The 23,403-nt window shown below is 35.9% G+C and overlaps 2 protein-coding genes across 2 annotated transcripts; both read left to right on the top strand.

Annotated features, from left to right (window-relative positions):
- Positions 1-241: 241 nt before the first annotated feature.
- On the top strand, positions 242-9,807 carry LOC143858244 (protein FAR1-RELATED SEQUENCE 5-like). Its single transcript, XM_077368899.1, has 3 exons — positions 242-322; positions 8,450-9,423; positions 9,528-9,807. The coding sequence occupies exons 1-3, from the start codon at positions 242-244 to the stop codon at positions 9,805-9,807; spliced, it is 1,335 nt and encodes a 444-aa protein (XP_077225014.1).
- An 18-nt stretch (positions 9,808-9,825) lies between these two features.
- On the top strand, positions 9,826-10,404 carry LOC143858245 (protein FAR1-RELATED SEQUENCE 5-like). Its single transcript, XM_077368900.1, has one exon. It carries the CDS (start codon positions 9,826-9,828, stop codon positions 10,402-10,404), a length of 579 nt encoding a protein of 192 aa, XP_077225015.1.
- The last annotated feature ends 12,999 nt before the right edge of the window (positions 10,405-23,403 follow it).

Here is a 23,403-nt window from a genome sequence, read left to right on the forward strand (position 1 = left end):
ATTTCTTTCATTTGCTTGAGGAGTACAGCTATCATAACTTCAAGTTTATTAGTCTAAGGGCTCTCAACGTGTTCTGCCGTGGGTGTAGATGGAGATGAAGAATAAGCTTCCGAAGGAGATGGGGGAGGTGACTTCCTGACCAGACGAGAGTCTACTCGAACCCAAATTGCTTGAGGGTGATCAATGGTGAATGCTCTTGCCATGAAAATAATAAGCACAAGGTAAAAGATTGAGATTCAGCATGTATTTCTTCTCTATGATTAGAGATGACTGTGGCCTTTGCAAGGAATGGGACGACAGAATGAATCCTGAAATGAGCAAGGTATGACAATGGCGACATTATGAGTAAATGGGAATGCCCCTAGTCTAAGGACTACGGAAATGAACACTTGGTATAAAGAAAGAAGATTTGAATAATGCTCCTAGTACAAAGGAACACTTGGGGAGGTTTTTTAATCTTTTTACATTTTATGCAATGTTACCTGAAGGCATCAATCCTAAGCCTAATCTAGCGGAGTGAAGAGAAGATCTTGACTCATGACTTGTTTGTGTACCTAAAACCAATCGCAGCCATTGGGAGACGGACTACAGCCAAATCTAGACACAAATGGGTAGGATATCCTAATCTAGGCTCACACATGTGGTGCACGCGTGTTCGTACTATATGCATGTGTGGGTTAATCTAGGGATAAGGCCAATGGCTCTCTTAGCGCGAATCCGTGCTCAATATACTGTACCAGTGTCCAGTGTAGCAGTACGTGAAACAACGGATCCGTTTACGCACCATAAAGGTACTAGGCTAGAGTGAAATGCTTCTCTAACACAGAGGCACCAGGTGATGAAATTCCAGTCAACCATGCTAGATAACACTCCGGGATCCTAAATAGGACGTGTGTGTATGTGAGATGCATGGTTTTAGATGCAAGTGATGTAATTGTGTGAAATAAGTTTGCGCAATCTATGATGCCTTCAGGTTTTGTTAAAATAAGTTTGCAGTATAATGTGATAAGGAAATAAAGCATAACAAACAAACAAATCAAGCAAAGAGCAACAGAAAGATATAAGATAGAGTTTTTATGAGCCAATTAAACTAAATTCAAATGAGTTATCCTTTAAAATTTTAATGAAGTTAGGTGGTCCCCAACAGAGTCTCTAGTCTATGCGATCCGATCCCCCGAGAGGGGCGCGGTGCGGGACCCGCCTCCCTCTCTCTTGGAATCTCGTACCCAAGCGAATGGCGTGTGCCGTTATTATTATTATTATTGATTTAATTCATCTTTTTCATGAACTTGGGATCACTAAAGCAATCTGAATTTCACGCAAAAGAAAATGACAGAGTCGCCACCTAGATAAGAGATCTAGGACACATAATTGACTAGAAATCTAGATTCATTACCTAATTACGAGAATGGAAGGTATGGGGAGTTACCACCACATGCACCATTTTTGCCCGATGATCCGGTCTTCAATTTCAAAAGTTAACTCTCTTGAATTTCTTTTAAATGGCCCATTTAACTCTATATTAATGTGAGAACTATATGACATGCATCCTAAGATCTAATTTCGATGTATTTCCTAATGTGTATCTTGATTTTCTTAATTCGTTTGGATTCAATATATGTGAAAGTTCTCATAAAATTCTAATTTGGAAAAAAGTCCTAAGTGATTTAATCAATTTTAATTTAAGGTTTTAAATTATGAAAGAAAATAAAAACTACTAAAAAAAAACCCCACTGATTGTGTGTGGGGCCAACTCGTGATTGGTATGCCATCAAGCATCCAAGCTGCCTACGTACCCAAGCCTCACTAGGATCAGAGTCGACGTAGTTTAGTGGCCTAAACTAAGCTACATGCCTAAGACATTTAGGACACCGAGCTAGACTGGACATACTATTTTGACAGTTTAAGAGAGATCAAGTTGAGTAGATTTTTTTATCCTAGGAGTCAATCTAAGATGCTATATGGCCTTATCTAAGTACAAGACGCTCCCTAAACTAATGCAAGTGGGTCCTACATCCTAGGTTAACTAGGCTTGTCCTACAGGAAAAAAAGGGTTAACTAATGAAACTAATCTAAAGGTCAATTGCTAATAATAGTAATCGGCCGTGATGAAGCTGGACTCCTAACTCTAGGACACTCTAAAACCTAGAACACAACGTGACGTAAGTGTTCCTAAAGCGGCTCTAAAGGTTCCTACGAAGTGGGACCATGATCCAACGGTTCTAAGATTGACTTGAACATGGGTTTACCCAACCCAAATTATTATTTTAATAATTTTCAATTCTTTTAAGGGTTCCAAACACCTAAAATTTAGAAAAAATCTAAGGTTCTAAGGGTTAGTTATTTCTTTACATGAGTTGAATTCATGGAAGGGAATCGTGCTTTCTACCCTTACACAGTTCGGCAAATAAATCATGATATACTGTTGCCTGACATTTTTTCAGGATTTTCGTGGACAAAGACCTCTGAGCCAACAATATATTTAGATCTAGATGCTAAAAAGTCAAGGGTTGATCGCAATGAAGAAAAGATTATGAATACTACCCTCTCATCTAAAATGACCTAAATTAGCCAGTTATGAAGGAACTTAATAATTTTTAAGGTTTCTATTCAAATGATTTAACGATTACATGCATTCTGGAAAGTTATGATATTCTGAAATGTTTCACGATTTTTAGAATTAAAGTGAATTTTTAATAATTTTAACAAAATCAGACCAGATTGATACTGTTACAAAGTAACATATAACAAACATGCTCCAAATCATTCCAAATTATCACTATAATATGATCACAGTAATATCAAACCACAATAGAAATTTCACACATTATCTCTCAAATTTACTATTTTAAATATATTTATTTATGTTCTGTCCGATTCAAAGATAAATCATAAAAAATATCAAAACACGCACAACAAATCCAAAAAACTCATAATATGATTTTTCTGGGCCAATTCATCTTACTCCAAAATGTCAGCTTCCGAGGAGTTAATTTGATGATATCTCCTTCATACATGTGAAAATAAGTAATTTTCATTAAAAAATTCCAGTAAATATAATAAATAAACTCAAAATCTTTTGTAAACTTTTGTATGATATTTAAATATTAATAAACTACTAATAATAAATTTCGTCGAATTTTGAATTGTTTTGATACATGAACGAATTTGTATTCGTCAAATTTTCTTTTTCTAGGTATTGTTTGGATGAATTTTAAAGTAATCAAAATAAATGAATTCTAGTAGAACTTTTGGATTTCTAGTGTTCTTTTATCCCAATTGAAACTCAAAAAATATAACTTTGCGAATATCCTAGGTTTTGAAACACTTGCTTTGTAAATCGACTTAAAAACTACTTGAAACCCTAATCAGTTGATCGAATTTTAAAGCCATCAATATAAATGAATTCTATTAGAACTTTCACATTTATTGTGTTTTTTATATCCAATTGAAATTCAGAAAATATAACTTTGTGAAAAATCCTTAGATTGAAACACTTGCTTTGTAAATCGATTCAAAGACTAAAAATCCTAATTGGTTAAACATCAAATTTTCCACATGTAACGTGATTTTTCTTCCACCAAAAGCAGTAATAAAGTAAATTGACCCATCATAAATCATATTAGATTATGCCAGGCAACCTCTCATGAAATTCTCTACAAAAATTCATGAAGAAAACATAGAAAAGACACTTCTAACATGTTACTAGTTGTAGACTACATAGAATAAGATACTAACCGTTGATCGCTTTCTTTGTCTCTAAGGAGTGTAAATCCAAGATATACGCTTTGTCACACCATGTATATGCAAAGAAAACCGCAAAGATCGCCCAATATAATCCGGTTTTGACGTTTGTTGAAGAAGAGACGAAGAAATTCAAGTGTGCTTTGAAGAAAAACAAGTAATAGAAGATGATCAAGAACGCCACAATGGGGGAAGGAATTTTCTAGAAGGGGAAGACAAGGTGGGATGTTTTTCCAAGAGAAGAAAAGCCTTGGGTGGGTTTGCTTTTATAGGCACAAGGCTAGGTTTGAGTGAATTTGGAAGTTTCAAATGTGAGCTCTCTCCTTTTGGCTTGTTTCCAATTTGTGCTTTGACTTTCTCATTCTTTGATTTTCATATTGAACTTATTTCTAAACCTTGTTTCTTGCAAGCTAAGCAAGGCTAAATTACACAATGGAGATCCTTCAAGATCAATCTAGAAGCCTTCTCACATAGGAAACTAGCTTTTATGAATGATTTTCATCCAAAGAGGGCTGCCCAACGTTTGAGCTCATTTTTTACCTATTTAGAGGCTGATTCTGGAAACGTTGTGAACTAAACATTTGTAGATCTTTTTGAGATGTTTGAAACAAGTATATCTACAAATTTTTTGGATAAGTAGGTAAAACGTTATGGTCATTTTACTAACCTGACCATACTAGCCCTTTGTAATTATAGCTCTTCCTTTTTTTATTATTTTTTCAAAACAAATATGATGTCACCAATCACCTCATCCCATGTTGGACGTTTTTGCATGTGGCCTCCTCATGTAGGACGGCCACTTATGTGGCCGACGCACATGGGTGGGTCCACATGGACCCCACCTTGTGGGCTTTATCCCAATGGGCCTTATGACATGTATTTTGGGTTAATTTTCAATGAAAATTCAATGAAATCCTTTAAATTCAAAATTTTTATTGATGAATCCAACTCATATGACATTTATGGTGCACCCTCGACATATGGTCAAACCATCCCCTTTAGAAGAAATAATTTTTCGGACCAAAATGCCCCTGTTTGATCCTTACGCACCCAAAGACGACTAAAATGACCATAAATTGGATTGCCCCCAAAGGGGAAAGTTAAAAATAGAAAGTCTTCATGGTCAAACCTATAAAATATAATTTTTTTAAGTATGCTTCTTTTGGTGAGTGATATCAAACAAGATCACTTGGAATCCCCTGAAAATGCCCTCGACACACAAAATTTTCAAATCAAGCTAAACCCTTGAGAAATTCCAAATTTAGCAGGTTTTCCAAAATTCACGAAATGACTCGTGAGTCCTTAGACACACTTTAAAGATCAAATGAAAAACATTGGAAATAACCAAATTACCCCCGAGGTGCAAAAATAGGCAAAAGTGAGGGAAACCCTGAGAAACCCAAAAATAGCAATTTTTCCTACTTGCTTGGAAACTTGATTATTTATCTTCTGGAGGCCAATGGAACCCCCTAGAGACTTTCAGGATTGCGAATCAACTTCAAAACTCCTAAAATGAGGTGAAATTCACCCTAAAATGCAAGAATACCTAATATAATATTGAAAACCGACTCAAGACTCGATGAAACTACCGAATCTTTTACTTTTTAAAGCGTAGCAAAATGGGGGTGTCTACAATATGGGAAAATAATTTCTGCACTCGAGCGTAGATAAGCTTGTAAGCGCTATCTATGCTCGAGTGCAGAAACAGTGGTGGGCCACATTGGGGGGAGGGATCCAAAGCATTCATTTGATGGGCCCTTTCATGCATAGGGTGTCCACCAAAAATCAGCTCCATCGAATCACCATAGGGTGTCAATTTGTGGGATGAAAAATGGGCAGATTTGTGGACAAATAGTATCTGTCCAATTTCTCCCCCACAAATGGACACCCTAAGATGGTCCAATGGAGCTAACTTTTGGTACACCCCCTATCCATGATGAGGCCTGTCAAATGAATGCTTAGGATCACTCCCCAATGTGGCCCCCTGTTTTCAGCACTCGAGCACAGATAAGCTATCTGCGCTTGAGCGCAGGAACACACTCTCTCTCTCTCTCTCTCTCTCTCTCTCTCTCTCTTTCTACACACTAATAAAAAACCTTGTGCGATGCACGGGCCGACAAAGAACTGTACAGACCACATCATAGGTTGATCCAAACCGTCCATGTGATGGAACACAACATCAATAGGTTGTGCCTGTAAAATCATTTCCATAGGCTGATCCTAGCCCTCCAATCTATAGAGGTTTCCATAATTAAAAAAGCATCAAGGAGGGGGGTAGGATTGAAATTATGTGGCTTTAATGGGTGCCTTTGTTAAAAAGCATAAAGGAGGGGGTAGGATTGAAAATATGTGGGTTGAATGGGTGCCTTTGTTAAAAAAAGTCAAAAAAGTGATGTGTAATTCTCATAGAATTTTGGGAGAAATTCAAATAATTCTCTCCTTTTCTCTTCTGCTATATATATATACTAGTAAAAACACCCGTGCGATGCATAGGCCGAGAAAGAACTATACAGACCACATGATAGGTTGATCCAAACCGTCCATGTGATGGAACACAACATAAATAGGTTGTGCCCCAAAAATCATTTCCATAGGCCGATCCTAGCCCTCCAATCGATAGATGTTTTCATAATTCCTCTTATCTTAAATCGGATGGTCAAGATCACCCTATAGTTTTTTTAATTAAAAAACCATAAAGGAGGGGGGTAAGATCGAAATTATATGGCTTTAATGGGTGCCTTTGTTAAAAGCATAAAGGAGGGGGTAGGATTGAAATTATATGATCTAATGGGTGCCTTTGTTAAAAGCATAAAGGAGGGGGGGAGGGTAGGATTGAAATTATATGAGTTGAATGGGTGCATTTGTTCAAAAAAGTCAAGAAATGTGACGTGTAATTCTCACGTAATTTTCAAAAAAATTGAAAAAACTCTCTCTTTCCATCCCAGCTTATTGTAGTAGATATATATATATATATATATATATATATATATATATATATAGAGAGAGAGAGAGAGAGAGAGAGAGAGAGAGAGAGAGAGACAGAGAGAGAGAATAGTGTTCCTGCAGTTATGTGCAGGAAAGTTTCCTGCGGTAAAGTGTTATACCCCCTCCCATTGGCCGATAGATGTAGGGCCAGTTGAGCTACAAATCTTAAAACGAAAAACCAAAAAAGACAGCCAAGCCCCCCTTTTTTCACTTACAAAAATAAAATGACATTCGCATCATTTTTACATTTTAACTCAATCGTGTCTCTCCTCTCTGGAGAAAGCGAAAACGAAAGCGAGGGTTTATCTGGTTCTCCCTCTTACCTCTTCCCTCTTCGTCTATGGTTCTCCCTCTTCCCTCTTCGTCCACGGCTCTGAGGCTCGCAAAACCCTAGGGTTTATCTATTGCTTCTTCACTTCTCCTCTTCTACGTACGAAGGAGAGTAGATAGAGGTGATTTTCAGCCGTAGATCTTACGCCCTCTCTTCGCCTTCCCCAATCCAAAACGAATGCGAAGGTCAGTCCTCTCTTTCCCTACTTCTATTTTGCTATTTTTCCTTTTTTTTGAGATTAAGGCTATTGTTTTCATTCATTTTTTTCCCTTTAAACCCCTAATTTTAGGGAGTTCTTTAGGGTTTTCTGTTTGAGGGTTGCTATTTTTAGGGTTTATGGTTGTTGTTTTCAGGGTTCTTTTCAGTTTTTTGAGGATAGATCTTTGTGTGGGCACATAGTGTAGTATTTTGTTTGGGATTTTGAGAGCCAATTGTGACTCCAAAACTTATTACTGACATCAGTTTTGGACTGAAAATCAGTTCTAAAAATCCAAAACAGACTGGGTGTTGTGATATGTCATTGGTATCTCTTTCATAAGTTAAGTATCGTTGGAATTAAATTATGTGCCCAACCTTCTTGTGCAACCTATTCACTTTTCATATTTTGGGCACAACTGGGCAAGGTGTTTTTTTTTTGGTAAAGTTATGATTTATGTGGATGATAGACGATTCTGATTTAAAATCATGGTTTGGATATATTTTTTTTTTGTGTTATCTCTGATTCTCTTTTGAAAGCCTGGGATCCTCTAGTGCAGATTTAGTGTATAGTGTTCTGTCATAATAATGTTTAGTGCTATTTTTTTTATGGCTAAAGTGATGTTTCTTCATCTTTTATAAGGGTAACCATGGAGGCCCTTAATCTTCACAACTTTTTTTTATTGGAAGATGATAAATTCGCAACCCCTGTAGGAGTTTAACGCTTTTTATGCTAATTCACTTTAAAGGGGTGCGCATCATCCTACAGGGGGTGCAAATTTATCATCTCCCTTTTTAAAATTCTCATACTTTCAATTATTTGATGAGAATTGTTTCAGATGGGATGTTAGTATGATGGACAAACTTTCACAGTATATGAAGATATGTTTCTTGGCACTCTACAACACTACTAATGAAATGGCATATCACACCCTAATAGAACATGGGTTGGATTTGAATGCCAGTAAAAGTCTGCACAAAAGTCTGCACACAAAGTGCTGGTATAATTTCTTACGAAGGCCATTTGGAATCTTGCATTGTTCTCTTGTATTTTTTCTGTGGGTAAAGCCAAATTGTGAGCAATGAAGAAACATGGAAAGGACTATGTGGTAGGGTCTCATTTGAAATAGAAAACTGTTATCAAAATTGATAGTAATGTATTAATTGAAGTCTTGTCCGCTTTGTTGTGTTAAGATACCAAAAACGGCTGATTCTTCATCACATGCTTGTGGGTTTCATATCGAAGATGTTGGTGCTACGTCCTCAGGCTTTGCCGATGATACTGTGTCGCATTCTTGCGGCTTAACAATCAGTGACGTAGATGCAAATAGGTTGATTTTGGTTGGTGGGGGTGAAGAAAATGTAGTAGATGTGGACGGTGATGGGAATGACGAGAAGACTGTAGAAAATAAGCCTTTTCTTGGCCAGGTATTTGACACAAGTGAGGACGCATATCATTGTTATAATGCGTATGGTTTGGCTAAAGATTTTGGAGTACAAAAATCCAGTACAACCAAGTCAAGGTTAATAGAAGAAGTGATTTCTAGGAAATATGTATGTGACAAGGAGGGAAAGAAAGTTCCAAATGACAAGCGAAGTGCTGGTAAGGAAGTAAAGGAACATCGCATTGTCAGAGTTGGTTGTGAAGCGATGATGGTCATAAAATTAAGAGATAAGAAGTGGTTAGTAACAACTTTTGAAGACAAACATTGCCATGAACTTACCTCTCCTCTTAGAAGATCCCTACATCGTTCTTATAACCAACTCCATAAGACAAAGACTGTTAAGAATTTGATATATTCTTTCCATGGCATAGGGATGATGCTTGCCGGTATTGTGAAGAGTGTTAATGTTGTATTTGATAGAGACCTAGGTGTTCTCTCGGCGAACCAGGTACAATCCCATTTGAAAGTAAAGAGGAAGAGCAATATGGTCCAAGACACTGTCAATGTGGCCAACCATTTCCAGCGGAGACGAGCAGAAGACCCAGACTTCTTTTTTTCTACAGAGTTAGACATAGATGGGACGAGGAGGTCCATGTTCTCGGCGGATGCGAGGGCGAGAGATTCTTACATTACTTTCAGTAATGTTATTGTGTTCGATGTGACGTACAAGACCAACCGATATTTAACGCCCTTCGCACAATTTACAAGAGTCAACCATCACAGGTAGTCTATCCTGTTCGGATGTGCACTCCTAGCTGATGAGAGTGAGGAGACATTCACATGGTTATTTAAGCAGTGGCTCACATGCATGTATGGGAAAGCTCCAGGAGTGGGGCAATGCGGAATACGATTAAGACTGTCTTCCCAAATACCCGTCACCGATTTTGTTCATGGCACATTGGCAGGCACTTAGTTGAGAATGTTGCAACAATGAGAGAGGCAGAGAGTGAGTTTCAGAAAGACTACAATCTTTGGTTTTACTCAAATGAAATAGATGAATGTGAGATTGAATGGGCTAAATTAGTTGAGAAGCATAAGATTGATGAGAAGCATTGGCTTTCCAAGCTGTTGGAGCTTAGGATTCATTGGGTGCCGGCATATTGGTGAGGTACTTTCACTGCAGGGATGACTTCTAGTCAGCGCAGTGAAAGCATCAATGCTTACTTCGATGGTTTTGTAAACCAAAAGACTTCTCTGCATGATTTCCTAGAGCAATACGAGAAAGCGCTTGTTGACCATCATAGGAAGGAAACAGAGGAAGATTTTAAGTCGAAAAATTCAAAGGCTACAATGATAATACTAAGCCCATTGGAAAATGAGGCTGGAAAATACTATACAAGGGCTATTTTTGGGCTATTTCAGGCAGAGCTAAAGAGAAGTTATGATTATTGGTGTAAGAAGCTTAGGAAGGATGGGAATGTCACAACATACAATGTAGTACGCATGGATGGTGATTTTGAAACCAAAAAAGGACATAGTGTTCTATATAGTGATGCCGAATCTGTAAATGCGACTTGTGACTGCGTGATGTTCGAGACTTCAGGTATATTATGCAGACCTATACTTAAAATATTCGAGAAGAAGTTTTTAACTGTTATTCCTGAGAGTTACATATTTAGGAGATGGACAGTTCCTACAAGGAAACAAGGTAGGGCAAAGGGCGTAACTCCGTTAAGGAGGTGGTGTCTAAAGGCAAAACAATGAAGACTGGACAAGGAATCTTATAATGATGAGACTCTTTTCAACAAGATGGAAGAAATGTGCGATGAATTGTTGGTGAAAGTCAATCAAAAGAAGAAAGATAAGCAAAGTTAGTCAGAAATCATTGGCAGCCAAGTGCAGTTGAACTTTGTTTGTAGTCAAATACCGGAGATAACTATGCGAGACCCACCAGTTGTGAAGACCAAGAGCCGCCCGAAGATTGCTTCATGGATGGAATCTTCAATTGAGACCTCCCAAGAAGAACCAAAAAAACTGAAGTGCTCTTATTGTGGGAAAATGGGTCATTATTTGACAACTTGTGAGAAGAAAGTAAAGGATGAACAAAAACAAAAGAAACAGAAGGTTTGGAGGCTTTTTTTTTTAATTTACAAATGTAATGATTGTCTTCTTTTATGTTGCAAATTTTTAAACCATGTGAGTTAATGTTTATTTCTGCCTATAGATGCGTATACTGGAAGAGATGAGTACAAGGGAGGAGGGGGAGGAGGAGGAAGAAGAAGATATTGCATCCAGATATTGCTCATTTAGCTAGGTATGTGATATGTCTCTAGTTATGTGATATTGCTCTTTTGTGCCATCGTTAAAAAAAATCAAAATAAAGTTTTGTTTTCCTTATTTGAATGCTACTCTGTTTTGGATTTTGAGAACCATTGATTTATTGTAGTCAAATTTATGATAAAGAAAATAACATATTGTTTTGTCCAAAACTGATTATTAGGTTGAACAATGTACTTTTGAGTCCATTATTAGATTTCTATTTAGTCCCTGTATGTTTCAGAATTTGAGAACCATTGAAATGTACAACCTGTTGATTAGAGAGATAGTTTTTTTTTTCTGGTTGCTTACTCAATGCAGGTAGTACAAGTGCCATGGAATGGATGATGAAGCTCCAAGGCTGCTCGAGGATTTGTTTTGAAGGCTCCTTGAAGGCTATCTGAAGGCTATTTCAATGAAAATGACTCGCATTAGTGGATTAGCAAGTTATTTTGTATAATTTAGAGTAGAGAGAATCCAATTTGTACATCTTCTGACATTCTGTAATTGAACTTTAATGTGTATTTAAGTTTTATGTTATCGTTATATCTATATGATGTAAGGATCAGGTTTTACATTTCAACAGGTTGTATATGAATGACAGGTTGTTACAGGTTTTAGATTCGATCAGGTTGTATCCAAAATAGGATATTCGTTTTGTTGTCTGATGGTTGGTTATGTACAAAGCAGGTGTAATATAGCCTACAAGAGGGGTAGCTGATTGAGCCTTCTATTATTTAATTCATCTGAGGCTGTCTTCAATACCCATTTTGAGCCCAAATTGATTAACAATTGTAGATCTCTGAACAACATAAGAAGAAGACCAAAACAATTAGGTCCTAAGCCAGGGATCGCATGTATTTCCTCTTTTTTTAATTAGGCAGTCATAAATAAACTACTGGGAAATGATAAATTCATCTCCTTTTCTTCCTTGGGCCACCCCTTTGCAGTGTAAAAGGGCACTCATTAATAGATGAGTGGGGCTGGCCTAGAGAAGCAAAGGGATGTAATATATCACTTCGCTTCACTCCCAGCGAAGAAAAGGGATGGAATATATCACTTGCATTCACTCCTAGGGAAGAAAAGAAATGGAATATATTCCCTTCATTTAAATAAGGAAAGATTTTGGTTCGAAATTTTGCAATCCTCCTTGGATGTTACAAGGTTTTAAAGAGACACTCATCAACAAGGTTTTAAAGATACTATCAAACAAAAAAAGATTGAATTGTAAAATGATTAACAGGACAATGAGGACAATGAATGTTTAATAGAGTCATAACACATTATTGAGGGGAAAAAATAGAGCCACCACATCAAATAATTCCCAAACAAGCAAAACATCCCCTTCACAAGGTCTCTGTTGGAATGGAAAAAATACAAAATCAGATATCTCTGAATTTTGAACAGGACAATGAATGAGACTTCGACCATGCTTGTTTCTGCACTGTAGTTAACAAGTTGATTCACAATGAATGAGGTGTGTGGCGATGATATATCTTCTTCCTCGGTGGATTATCATCTTGATCATCGCCCGATCCACCGTCGCTTCCTGATCTGCTCTCATACTCATCATCCTTACTCCCCAATCCGAGCCATCTTGCCTTGTCCTTCAATGTTAAACTGTTGCACCAAATAAAAAGTTAAAGAGTTAAAAAAACAGAAAGAAACTGGAGTGGGAAAGAAACCCTAAAAGCAAAGGAGGAAAAGGAGAAATAAAATGACAGAAATGGAGAGAAAGCAAAAGGATAAACCCTAGATTGGACTATCATTTGGAAGAAAGAGAGAAGCAGAGAAGAGAAGCGCATAAAACCCTAGATTCCCGGTTTTTACAATTTACGGGGGACTTGAATGCCAAAAAAATTGAAACCGTATGAAATATAAGGGTTCGACTGTCATTTTGAACTTGCGTTTTAAGTTTTTTCAGCACACAAGGGCCCACATCTTTCAGCCAATGGGAATCCTTATAACACACCACCGCATGTAACTTTCCTGAGGTTAACCGCTTAAGCTCACCATAGGTTTTTGTGGACCCCAACAGAGGTGGACCCGCCATACGAACCAATCGGTGGCTTTTTAAGCCACTTGTGCTTAGGGAGTTCCCTAAGCACGTGCTTAGAAACACTTTTCTCTCTCTCTCTCTCTCTCTCTCTATATATATATATATATATATATATATATATATATAGAGGAACCTGTTGGTGCGCTTAAGCTCACCAAGCTTATGGTGCGCTTAAGCGCCCAATCACATGGGTTCCACATTTTCTGTGGTGATCCAAACCATTCATTTGCAAGGCCCTATCGTAGATAGGGGGTGTACCAAAAATCAGCTCCATAGGATCATCCTAACCCCTCCATTTGTGGAGGACAAAAATGGGCAGATTTGTGGACAAACAATGTCTGTCCATTTTGACCTCCACAAATGGATGGGTTAGGATGATCCTATGGAGCTGATTTTTGGTACACCCCCATCTATGTAAGGGCCTTTCAAATGAATGCTTTGGATCATCCTAACAAAGTGGGCCCCCATGTGATTTGGCGCTTAAGCGCACCATAAGCTTGGTGAACTTAAGCGCACCAACAGTTTCCTCATATATATATATATATACACACACACACACACACACACACACACACACTAGTAAAAAACGTCGTGCGATGCACTGGCCGACAAAGAACTGTATGGACTACATCATAGGTTGATCCAAACCGTCCATGTGATGGAACACAACATCAATAGGTTGTGCCCGTAAAATCATTTCCATAGGCTGATCCTAGCCCTACAATCTATAGAGGTTTCCATAATTAAAAAAGCATAAAGGAGGGGGGTAGGATTGAAATTATGTGGCTTTAATGGGTGCCTTTGTTAAAAAGCATAAAGGAGGGGGTACGATTGAAAATATGTGGATTGAATGGGTGCCTTTGTTATAAAAGGTCAAAAAAAGTGATGTGTAATTCTATTAGAATTTTGAGAGAAATTTGAATAATTCTCTCCTATTCTCTTCTGCTAATAACCGTTTTATTCGGTTACCGATTTCAAACGTCACAAACATATCACAAATCCAAAACGTTTTATTCCAAAACGTCACAAACGTTTTATTCAAACGGTTAGAATGTAAATAAAGAGTCTTTATATAGATAGAAAGAAATCCAAAACGTATCACAAATATTCCTAAAATCACTCTTTCACTCATTAGCGTTTCTACTTCGTTGCCCTAAATCTCTCTCCCCACAACAAATTATTGCGAGGTAATTTATTTATTTTTACATTTCCCTTTTGTTATTTCATATGGTCCAAACGTACCGACTAGAAAAAAACTAAACCGAATTTTTCATTTTCCTCGCCTAATTAATATATATTCTACGCCTATTTTCTCTAACCCTTTAACGCCTATTTTTCCTCTATAATAAAAAATAACATCAATAAGGAAATTAATCTAAGCCGTGGGGGTGCCACTTGTCAGCCCCTCTCCATCCCGTATATTACAAAGCTTTCTAAAATCTCAATTAACGAGCAATCAGGGCCGTTTATGTAATAGATAAATTCCGAAAGCCACTTCCTAAAAATCTGCATGCATCTATGTATCCCGTTTTTTTTTGTTTCTGCTTTCTCCTCCTTGTTTTCCTTTGTGTTTAATCACATAAGCCCCATAATTAATAGTAAGTATTTCAGTAGAATAGGAAAGGTCACCATTGACTGCCTTATTTTTAGCAATACAATAAAGCAATACTTCACGTAGGGATAATCCAATAGTTTTCTTCTGAAACATCTCTTAGCTTTCCAAAGTTTCCATGTTTCATTATGGTATTCATTAAGCAATTTGTTCATTTTCTTCTTGCACACCTATATGCTTTTAATAAATTTTATTATTAATTTAATTTTTTCCGCCCTGTGCATCGCTCGGGACTGCAATTAGTATACCATATAGCAGAAGAGAAAAGGAGAGAATTATTTGAATTTCTCCCAAAATTCTATGAGAATTACACATCACTTTTTTGACTTTTTTTAACAAAGGCACCCATTCAACCCACATATTTTCAATCCTACCCACTCCTTTATGCTTTTTAACAAAGGCACCCATTAAAGCCACATAATTTCAATCCTACCCCCCTCCTTTATGCTTTTTTAATTATGGAAACCTCTATAGATTGGAGGGCTAGGATCAGCCTATGAAAATGATTTTACGGGCACAACATATTGATGTTGTGTTCCATCACATGGACTGTTTGGATCAACCTATGATGTGGTTCGTACAGTTCTTTGTCGGCCAGTGCATCGCACGGGGTTTTTTAGTATATAGGAGAAGAGAAAAGGAAAGGATTTTTTGAATTATTTGAAAATTCTATGAGAATTACACATCACTTTTTTTTACTTTTTTTAACAAAGGAACCCATTCAACCCACATATTTTCAATCCTACCCCCTCCTTTATACTTTTTAACAAAGGCACTCATTAAAGCCACATAATTTCAATCTTACCCCCTCCTTTATGCTTTTGTAATAAAAAATCTATTGGGTGATCTTAACCATCCGATTTAAGAGGAACAACATATTATGAAAACCTCTATAAATTGGAGGGCTAGGATCAACCTATGGAAATGATTTTGGGGGCATAACCTATTTATGTTGTGTTCCATTACATGGACGGTTTGGATCAACCTATGATGTGGTCCGTACAATTCTTTGTCGGCCCGTGCATCGCACGGGGTGTTTTACTAGTATACTATATAGCAGAAGAGAAAAGGAAAGAATTATTTGAATTTCTCCCAAAATTCTAATAGAATAACACATCACTTTTTTTTACTTGAATTTCTCCCAAAATTCTAATAGAATTTCACATCACTTTTTTTGACTTTTTTTAACAAAGGCACCCATTCAACCCACATATTTTCAATCCTACCCGCTCCTTTATGCTTTTTAACAAAGGCACCCATTAAAGCCACATAAGTTCAATCATACCCCCGTCCTTTATGCTTTTGTAATAAAAAAGAGGACAAAGTCAACATAGTGACGTTTTTTATTTGCAAAATTACGGATTGGGTACATATGTTACATAATACTACGGATTTTTGTGAACATATTACATAATACTACGGATTCAGGACGCCTTTAAAAATATTGACGAATTCCGGGCAACTTAAGAGGAATAACATATTATGGAAACCTCTATAGATTGGAGGGCTAGGATCAGCCTACAGAAATGATTTTACAGGCACAACCTATTTCTGTTGTGTTCTATCACAGGACGGTTTGGATCAACCTATGATGTGGTCCGTACAGTTCTTTGTCGGCCCGTGCATCGCAAGGGGTTTTTTTTACTAGTATACTATATAGCAGAAGAGAAAATGAGAGAATTATTTGAATTTCTCTCAAAATTCTAATGGAATTGCACATCACTTTTTTGACCTTTTTTAACAAAGGCATCCATTCAACCCACATATTTTCAATCCTACCCCCCTCCTTTATGCTTTTTTAATTATGGAAACCTCTATAGATTGGAGGGTTGGGATCAGCCTATGGAAATGATTTTACAGGCACAACCTATTGATGTTGTGTTCCCTCACATGGACGGGATGGATCAACCTATGATGTGGTCCATACAGTTCTTTGTCGGCCCGTGCATCGCATGGGATTTTTTACTTGTGTGTGTGTGTGTGTGTGTGTGTGTGTGTGTATATATATATATATATATATATATATATATATATATAGAGAGAGAGAGAGAGAGAGAGAGAGAGAGAAGTGTTTCTAATCATGTGCTTAGGGAACTCCCTAAGCACAAGTGGCTTAAAAAGCCACCGATTGGTTCGTATGGCGGGTCCACCTCTGCGGGGTCCACCTCTGCGGGGTCCACAAAAAGCGACCAATCGGTGGCTTTTTAAGTCACTTGTGCTTAGGGAGCTCCCTAAACACTTGCTTAGAAACACTTTTCTCATATATATATATATATATATATATATATATATATATATATATATATATATATAATTGTAGACACCCCATTTTGACCGAACCCCTATTTGCCATGTTTGTGAATAATCCCATCAAATCAGTGAGTTAGGGTCTCAAATTTCATCTCATGGTAGCTTAGGGTCCCACCAAGGTCTCTGCGAAATTTCGTCGAAATCCGAGAACCTTTGCCTAGCGAACGAGCCAAGCCATGTCGTAGTACAAATGCAGAAAAGGGGGTGAATTATCCTGTATAGTGTAAATCCGAATTCTGAATAGGACACGGAAATTTGTGCTCCTATCAATATTTCGCGCACCTTATCAACTTTCCGAGCACCTCATCCACTCAGTGTGCTGATATCAATTCCCAAAAATCCTATAAATATGCACTTAAGTCTTATTTTCGTGGGCATCAAAGTTTTTTTTTTATCCAGAGGGGAGAACGAGCAGAAAGAAGAACCGAGAGAAAACCTTAATCCTCCGACCAAAAATCTTCTTCTCCGGCCAAATCTTTGGCCGGATTTCGGCAAGCTTCCGATCGATTCTTCTAATTCATGAAGATCATCATTTCCTTCATCTTATGCACTATCAAACCCTCTCTGAAACCCTAGATTTAGAACTTGAAACCCTAAAATCCTTACCTTCTTTCTTCTTCGGCTAAGCTCCGGCCACTTCTTCTTTTTTCAATTTGCTAGATTTCCTTGTCCTTTTCATCATTTTCAGCTCTTAATCCTTAGTTCAAGCTCTCAAACCCTAGCTTTAGCCTTTATAAACCTTCTTTCAAACCCTAACATCTTCAAATGTAAGATTCTTAGCCTAGAAGTTTTAGATCTCAGCATTAAACTTTCCTTTCTTTATCTTTCTTTTGGAATCAAATTCTTCATTTTGTGCGATTCAATCATCTAGACAAATTTGGGAAAAGCTAAAGACAGATCAAGAGCTGAAGATCCTTTTTTTGAAGTTGTGCTTACACAATTGCAAAGAAAAAGGACAAGGCCAGAAAATTGTATTCATTCCAACAGGTATTTACATATGATTTTTTTTAAATCTCAAGCTAATTTCAGACATTCTAGTTTCCAAGTCTTGATTCTTCAATAGATGTTTAAAATTTCATTTAAAGATAACATAGTTTAAAGGTAAAGTTGTTTAAAGATTAGGGTACATGTTTAATGTATTAGCACTGTTATATCCTGATTTCTAATTTTTGTTGTTAGTTGATGAAGTTTGTGAAGTAATCAAAAAAATAATTTCAGTAATTTTTGTGTCTGTAATGTAATTAAGTTGTAATATTAATATCACCTTATGATCAAGGAGATGAAATTCCTACTTGAGAAGATTTGTAGCAAATTCAATTTATCATTTTCTATTTGAATTTTTCTCTTTAGGATTTTGGAGTGTATGAGAATGAACTCGTTAATTAAGTTTGGAATCTGTTTCAACACTTCATTTGTCTGTGGGTTTGGAATTTCCAATTATTTCTATTCTAATCAATCTGGTTCTTTTAGGAAGTAAAATTTGTAAATAAATCTTGATTTTTCTTCAAGTTACAATGTATTATTTGAATCTGTTTGCTCAAGCTTTGAATTCAGTGGGATGAAATGTTTTGATGTGGTCAAAATATGATAACATCTATAGTAGTGTTGTGCTTATAGATGCAGACATTGTTATGCTCTAGTAATTGTACAAGTTTGATTTCTGTATTCTTTTTAGCTCTGGTAGGAGTTGTTAAATAATGTTGGCACTACTATTTTATGAAAATTACATTAGTTTTTTATGTTTTCAATTACTTGAGCTAGTTGAGATTGAAAGATCATGTCTAACAGGGGAGTGCTAACGCTAGTATGAATAGAAGAGAGTGGATTGAGTTCACCATGACATGTGTATTGTCTCCAATTTTCATCAATTAGGAATACATTTCTATTCAAACATAGGAATTGTTGTGTTATGATTTTGAAATTCGGGCATTTCGATGTTCTCTTTATTAACACTTCGATAAAAAAAATTCTCAAATGAATTTTTGTTTTGCTTGAAAAATCTTTGAAAAATCTAGGATGATTTCTGTAATGCTATGTTTTTGTCAAGATAAGCTATTTGAATTTTTTTTTAAAAGGATTGAATGGAATCCCTTAGATCATAGTTTTGAATGATCAGTTTTCACTAAAACTATTGTTGCTGTTGAAAATCATTTTTCTAGGAGAGTCCCTCACAATCATGAATATTCTAAAAAGGATGAGCTTCTTCCTTGGTAGTGCTCCCATGAAAATACTCAGTAATTTCTTTTACATGGGACAAAGTTTTCTCCTCTTCAACCTTCACTTGAATGATCTTCTCTTGGGCTTTGCGAAGAAATGCTTTCATTGCCTCAAAGAACTTCCCTTTAGTATTGGATTTCCCATAGTGCAAAACTAGATTGATTTTCTCAAGACCCATTTTGAGTTTCAAAACATAGCTATGCAAGACATCTGAGTTCATCCCAGCTGATTTCTTAATATTGCTGAGTTCTCTACTCAGTCCAGACACAAGTTGTAAGCCTTGCTTCTTGAATTCTTCCTCAACCTTTCCTTTGTTTTTAAGATCTTCAAGTGGTTTATTGTCTGAACTTGAACCTTGTGATCTGATAATTTCTTGGATTACAAAGTGGAGTAGTGTTGTCTTTCCATTTGTTCCTTTTACATCTGCTAGCTTTAGCAGTGTATCGAGCTTGAAGGCTATGGCTTCTCCCCTGTTAGTGCCCATGTTCATTCGGTTCCCTATTTTTAGAATAGCTTCTAAGAGTTTAAGGAATAGTTGACTCTTTCTCAACTCTTCACATGCCACCTGCAAAATCCCACAATTATAATAAATTTTTTTTTTTTTTTTTTTAAAAAGAGTAATGAGACTTTTGTGCTATAGTTGTTTGTTACTTCAAGCAGGGTATAATGGTAGGACTTCAAAATTTTGGTTTATGTAATCGACTTATTTCTATAGATATGAAACTTTAATTTTTATTGTTATAAGGAGATGCTAGTCATTGTTATGTTATAAATTTCTCATTTTCATCTATATAGAGTATATTCTGATAGTGGTCAAAATTAGTTGGTATTCTGTGAGAGGATTTTTAACAGGAACTTATGAATGATTTATGTTTCCATTTCAACATTAGATAAATTCTTTTGAAGAGTCTTTGGTTCTTATAATGGGTAGGTTATGAGATATTTTATAGCTTGATAGTTGCTTATTTTGATTTTGGAATTTTTACAGTTGATGTTTTTTATAGCAAGCTGATGGTAGAAATTTTCACATTTTGAATAATTGCATGGGGGTCAGTCCTATTACTATTTCAATCTCGGAAGTAAAAATTTTTTTTATGCCAGTTGAAATAATTTTAACTTGAGTAGGTGTTGTGTGTGGGTGGCTTTAATAAAACTGATGGTATGATGAGTACTGTGTCTAAGACCATTGGTTTCTATCAGAATCATGAGTCTGAGCATGATAACATTTCTTTATTTGACATATAAACCTGCACAGGGTATGGTATAGCAGAATATACAATTCTCATCAGTGTTGAATACATAGCTCCATTTGGTTTTGTTCTGATATGACTTGATAAATTGAGTATGTTCTGATGTACTAATGCTTTGTTTAGCTTATCTGTTGAGTAAACACATGGAGAGAATATTATGCTAGATGAAATGAATTTTCTAAGAAACATGAGAAATGATATTGATTGGAATATATTTGGATGGCATATAACTTAGCTAATATATGAAAATGATAACAAATGCATTGTATTTTAATGAGTATGGCTTAACTGATTACCTGTACTTTGAAAAGAGTATAGCTCAAATAGGTATATTGGTTGATGCATGTGAAAAGGTGTCAAATTGTTCATCTTTTGGATGGAAATAATTTCTCTTATCTTATACACAGTACATGTAGACCATAAAACACAATTACAGAGTTTGCTCTATTGATTATATCAAAATACGGTTATAAATACAAGGTATATGGCCTCTATTTTCCAACATGATTGGACTTTCATTGATAGATATTCTCCTGACTCCTATCGAAATTATTTGTTCCAAATGCTTGTGTTATATAGGTGAGAATAATAGTAATAATAGTGGAATGTATGAGAATCACCTTTATGAATATTGTTTCATGTATTTATAGGTAGTAGTTGATTTTTTTATATTATTATTATTATTTTATTTTATTGTAATTATTACACACTCAGGTTAACATGGTTGTAGTCGTAAGTCACATTTCTTTGGTCAGGTATTATATTTTAAGCAGTTCAAAAGATTTTATTAATATAGTAACATGTACACGTATGAATTTTGAATGTTTCATGTTTATTTGGGTTATCAGATGTTAAAGTTTTATATTGCTTGAGTTACAAATCGAGGAGGGTAGACAATATATATTATTATAAAAAGATGTTAATAGACAAGCATAGAGATTAATTCCTTCTTTGAAGCTGGGCTTTTATATATTTTTAAGGGGATGAATGTAAAATGATTATCTGTTTGTGACCGTTGCATTTTTATTTTTTCTATAATATAGGTATGTCAATGAACAGAAGTGAGTCTATAGTTATTTTTTTGTCAATTTGGAATTCCCAGTATATGTTTGTTTGCTACCAAAATATTTGACTTACATTTTGAGCTATGAATATTGGTAATAGATACACTTCTTATAAATGTTTTTTGAAAATGATGTATGTTATGTAAAATGATGTAAACCTATTATTTAAATCTACACCCATACATCTGTAGAAAAGCTATAAATTTGGACAGGTGTAATTTTCTTTTAATATGCAATGGATGCTAAGGCCTGTTATGGTTATTAGACATAATTTCATTTTATGATTACTCTCAGTGTATCATAAGTTTTGATAGTCATATAATGTAAATGATTGAATAGTTCCAAAGATTATTATGAGAGTATTATGAAACATAATCATGGTATATTGTTTAGCCTTTAGTTAGTTTAGGTTTGTAGATGCTATAAATGAAATATAACTGGAATATTTCTTTAAGTGCATCCATTGTATTTTTGTTATATCAGATCAATTTATTTTTTATTACAAGGTTTTGAGCCATATGCTTAAGAGGAGTTGAGAGTGAGTTTAATTCTCTGGTTCATTTGTAGGGATTACAATTGTGAATAAAGATAAAGGTCTTTTAGCCCTATTTCAACTTTCGAATTCAGGGGCGATGAAGGAGTCATCCTAAGCCCATCATTAGGGGACTAGCTTAGTCCATATAGTGTTTCCCTTTATTTTCTTTTCTTTTAGAAGATTCTCTAAATCTTTTAGAAAACCCTTTATCATAGTATATGGCTCTCTCAGTTTCATTATCTTGCTTGCCTTCTTCTTTTGGAAGATCCTCTCCCACGAGGTACGTAGTGCAGCTTGGGATCTTTATCCCAAGTTCAGCCAAACTTTGTAAATCTTTTAAAAACTTATTTTTTCCAAAAAGCTCTTCCTCTAGAGTTAGGAGTATGTCCTAGGTAGAGTGTTTTGGTGGTTGTGTGTTTGCTTTAGAGTTAGAAGTTTGTCCTAGAGTTATAGGAACGCCTCCGTTTGGTCAGTTGGCGATTCACATCGCTGACTGATGACTAGGTTTAGAACGCGTTAGATCCCATTGTTCTCCTTATGGCACACAGCCTAGTTACATATAGGATATAGGAACCACCTGCATTAGCTTAGGGCTAATCTGTATTTAGTTAGGGCATATAAGGTGTCCTAAAATCCACAATCCACTGGAATATAAATAATCGTGAAAAAATCTTTAATAACTAGTTTGGTCTTTTAGGTCAAGTCTAGGATAGAGGTCTAGGTGTCTTAGGCATCATAGCTTAGAATAGGCACGAAGAACTACGTCCCTCTGATTCTTGTGGAGGCGGGAATACGTAGGCCGCTTGGATGAATATCAGACCATCCAAGAGTCGAGGACAATTTTAGAACCTTAGGATTTGTTGTTAATGTTTCTTTTTAGAGTTTTGTATTTGTGGTTATCATTTTTCTTGTGTGTTTTCTTTTAGATTGAAATTATTTTCTTATTTGATCACTTACATGCTTAGTTATAACTCTTTACTTATTTTTGTTTATTATTTCTTATTTATATGCTTAGCTGTATTTCTTTTTATACTTTATCACTTTCACTGCTCATTATGTCTCATTTACTTGCTTATTTTATTGTCCTGCTTATTCTGCCTATCATATTTGCTATATCTTGTTTTGACCTTATACCTTTAGCTGTAGCGTGCATGTGTCTGTACACCTAAACTTAGACACCTATTAGGTATGACAGTCAAAATCTAGCAGTGCTTAGGTGACACTTCTTTCTTTCATTTATTTTTTGTGTGCTTATTATTTCTATTCTCAGAAAATGCATGCTTAAGTAGACGACTCCTGAGGATTGTTCCCATTTCACATGATTTTGCCCAAAATTCTTTGGAATTAATAAAAATGGCATAAGAGACCAAGTGTTCGCACTCGGGCGAATTGGGGGTACT

Source organism: Tasmannia lanceolata, unplaced genomic scaffold (assembly GCF_043159265.1).
Source record: "Tasmannia lanceolata isolate RefF3 unplaced genomic scaffold, GAP_Taslan_0.1 ptg000025l, whole genome shotgun sequence".
Classification (NCBI taxonomy): domain Eukaryota; kingdom Viridiplantae; phylum Streptophyta; class Magnoliopsida; order Canellales; family Winteraceae; genus Tasmannia; species Tasmannia lanceolata.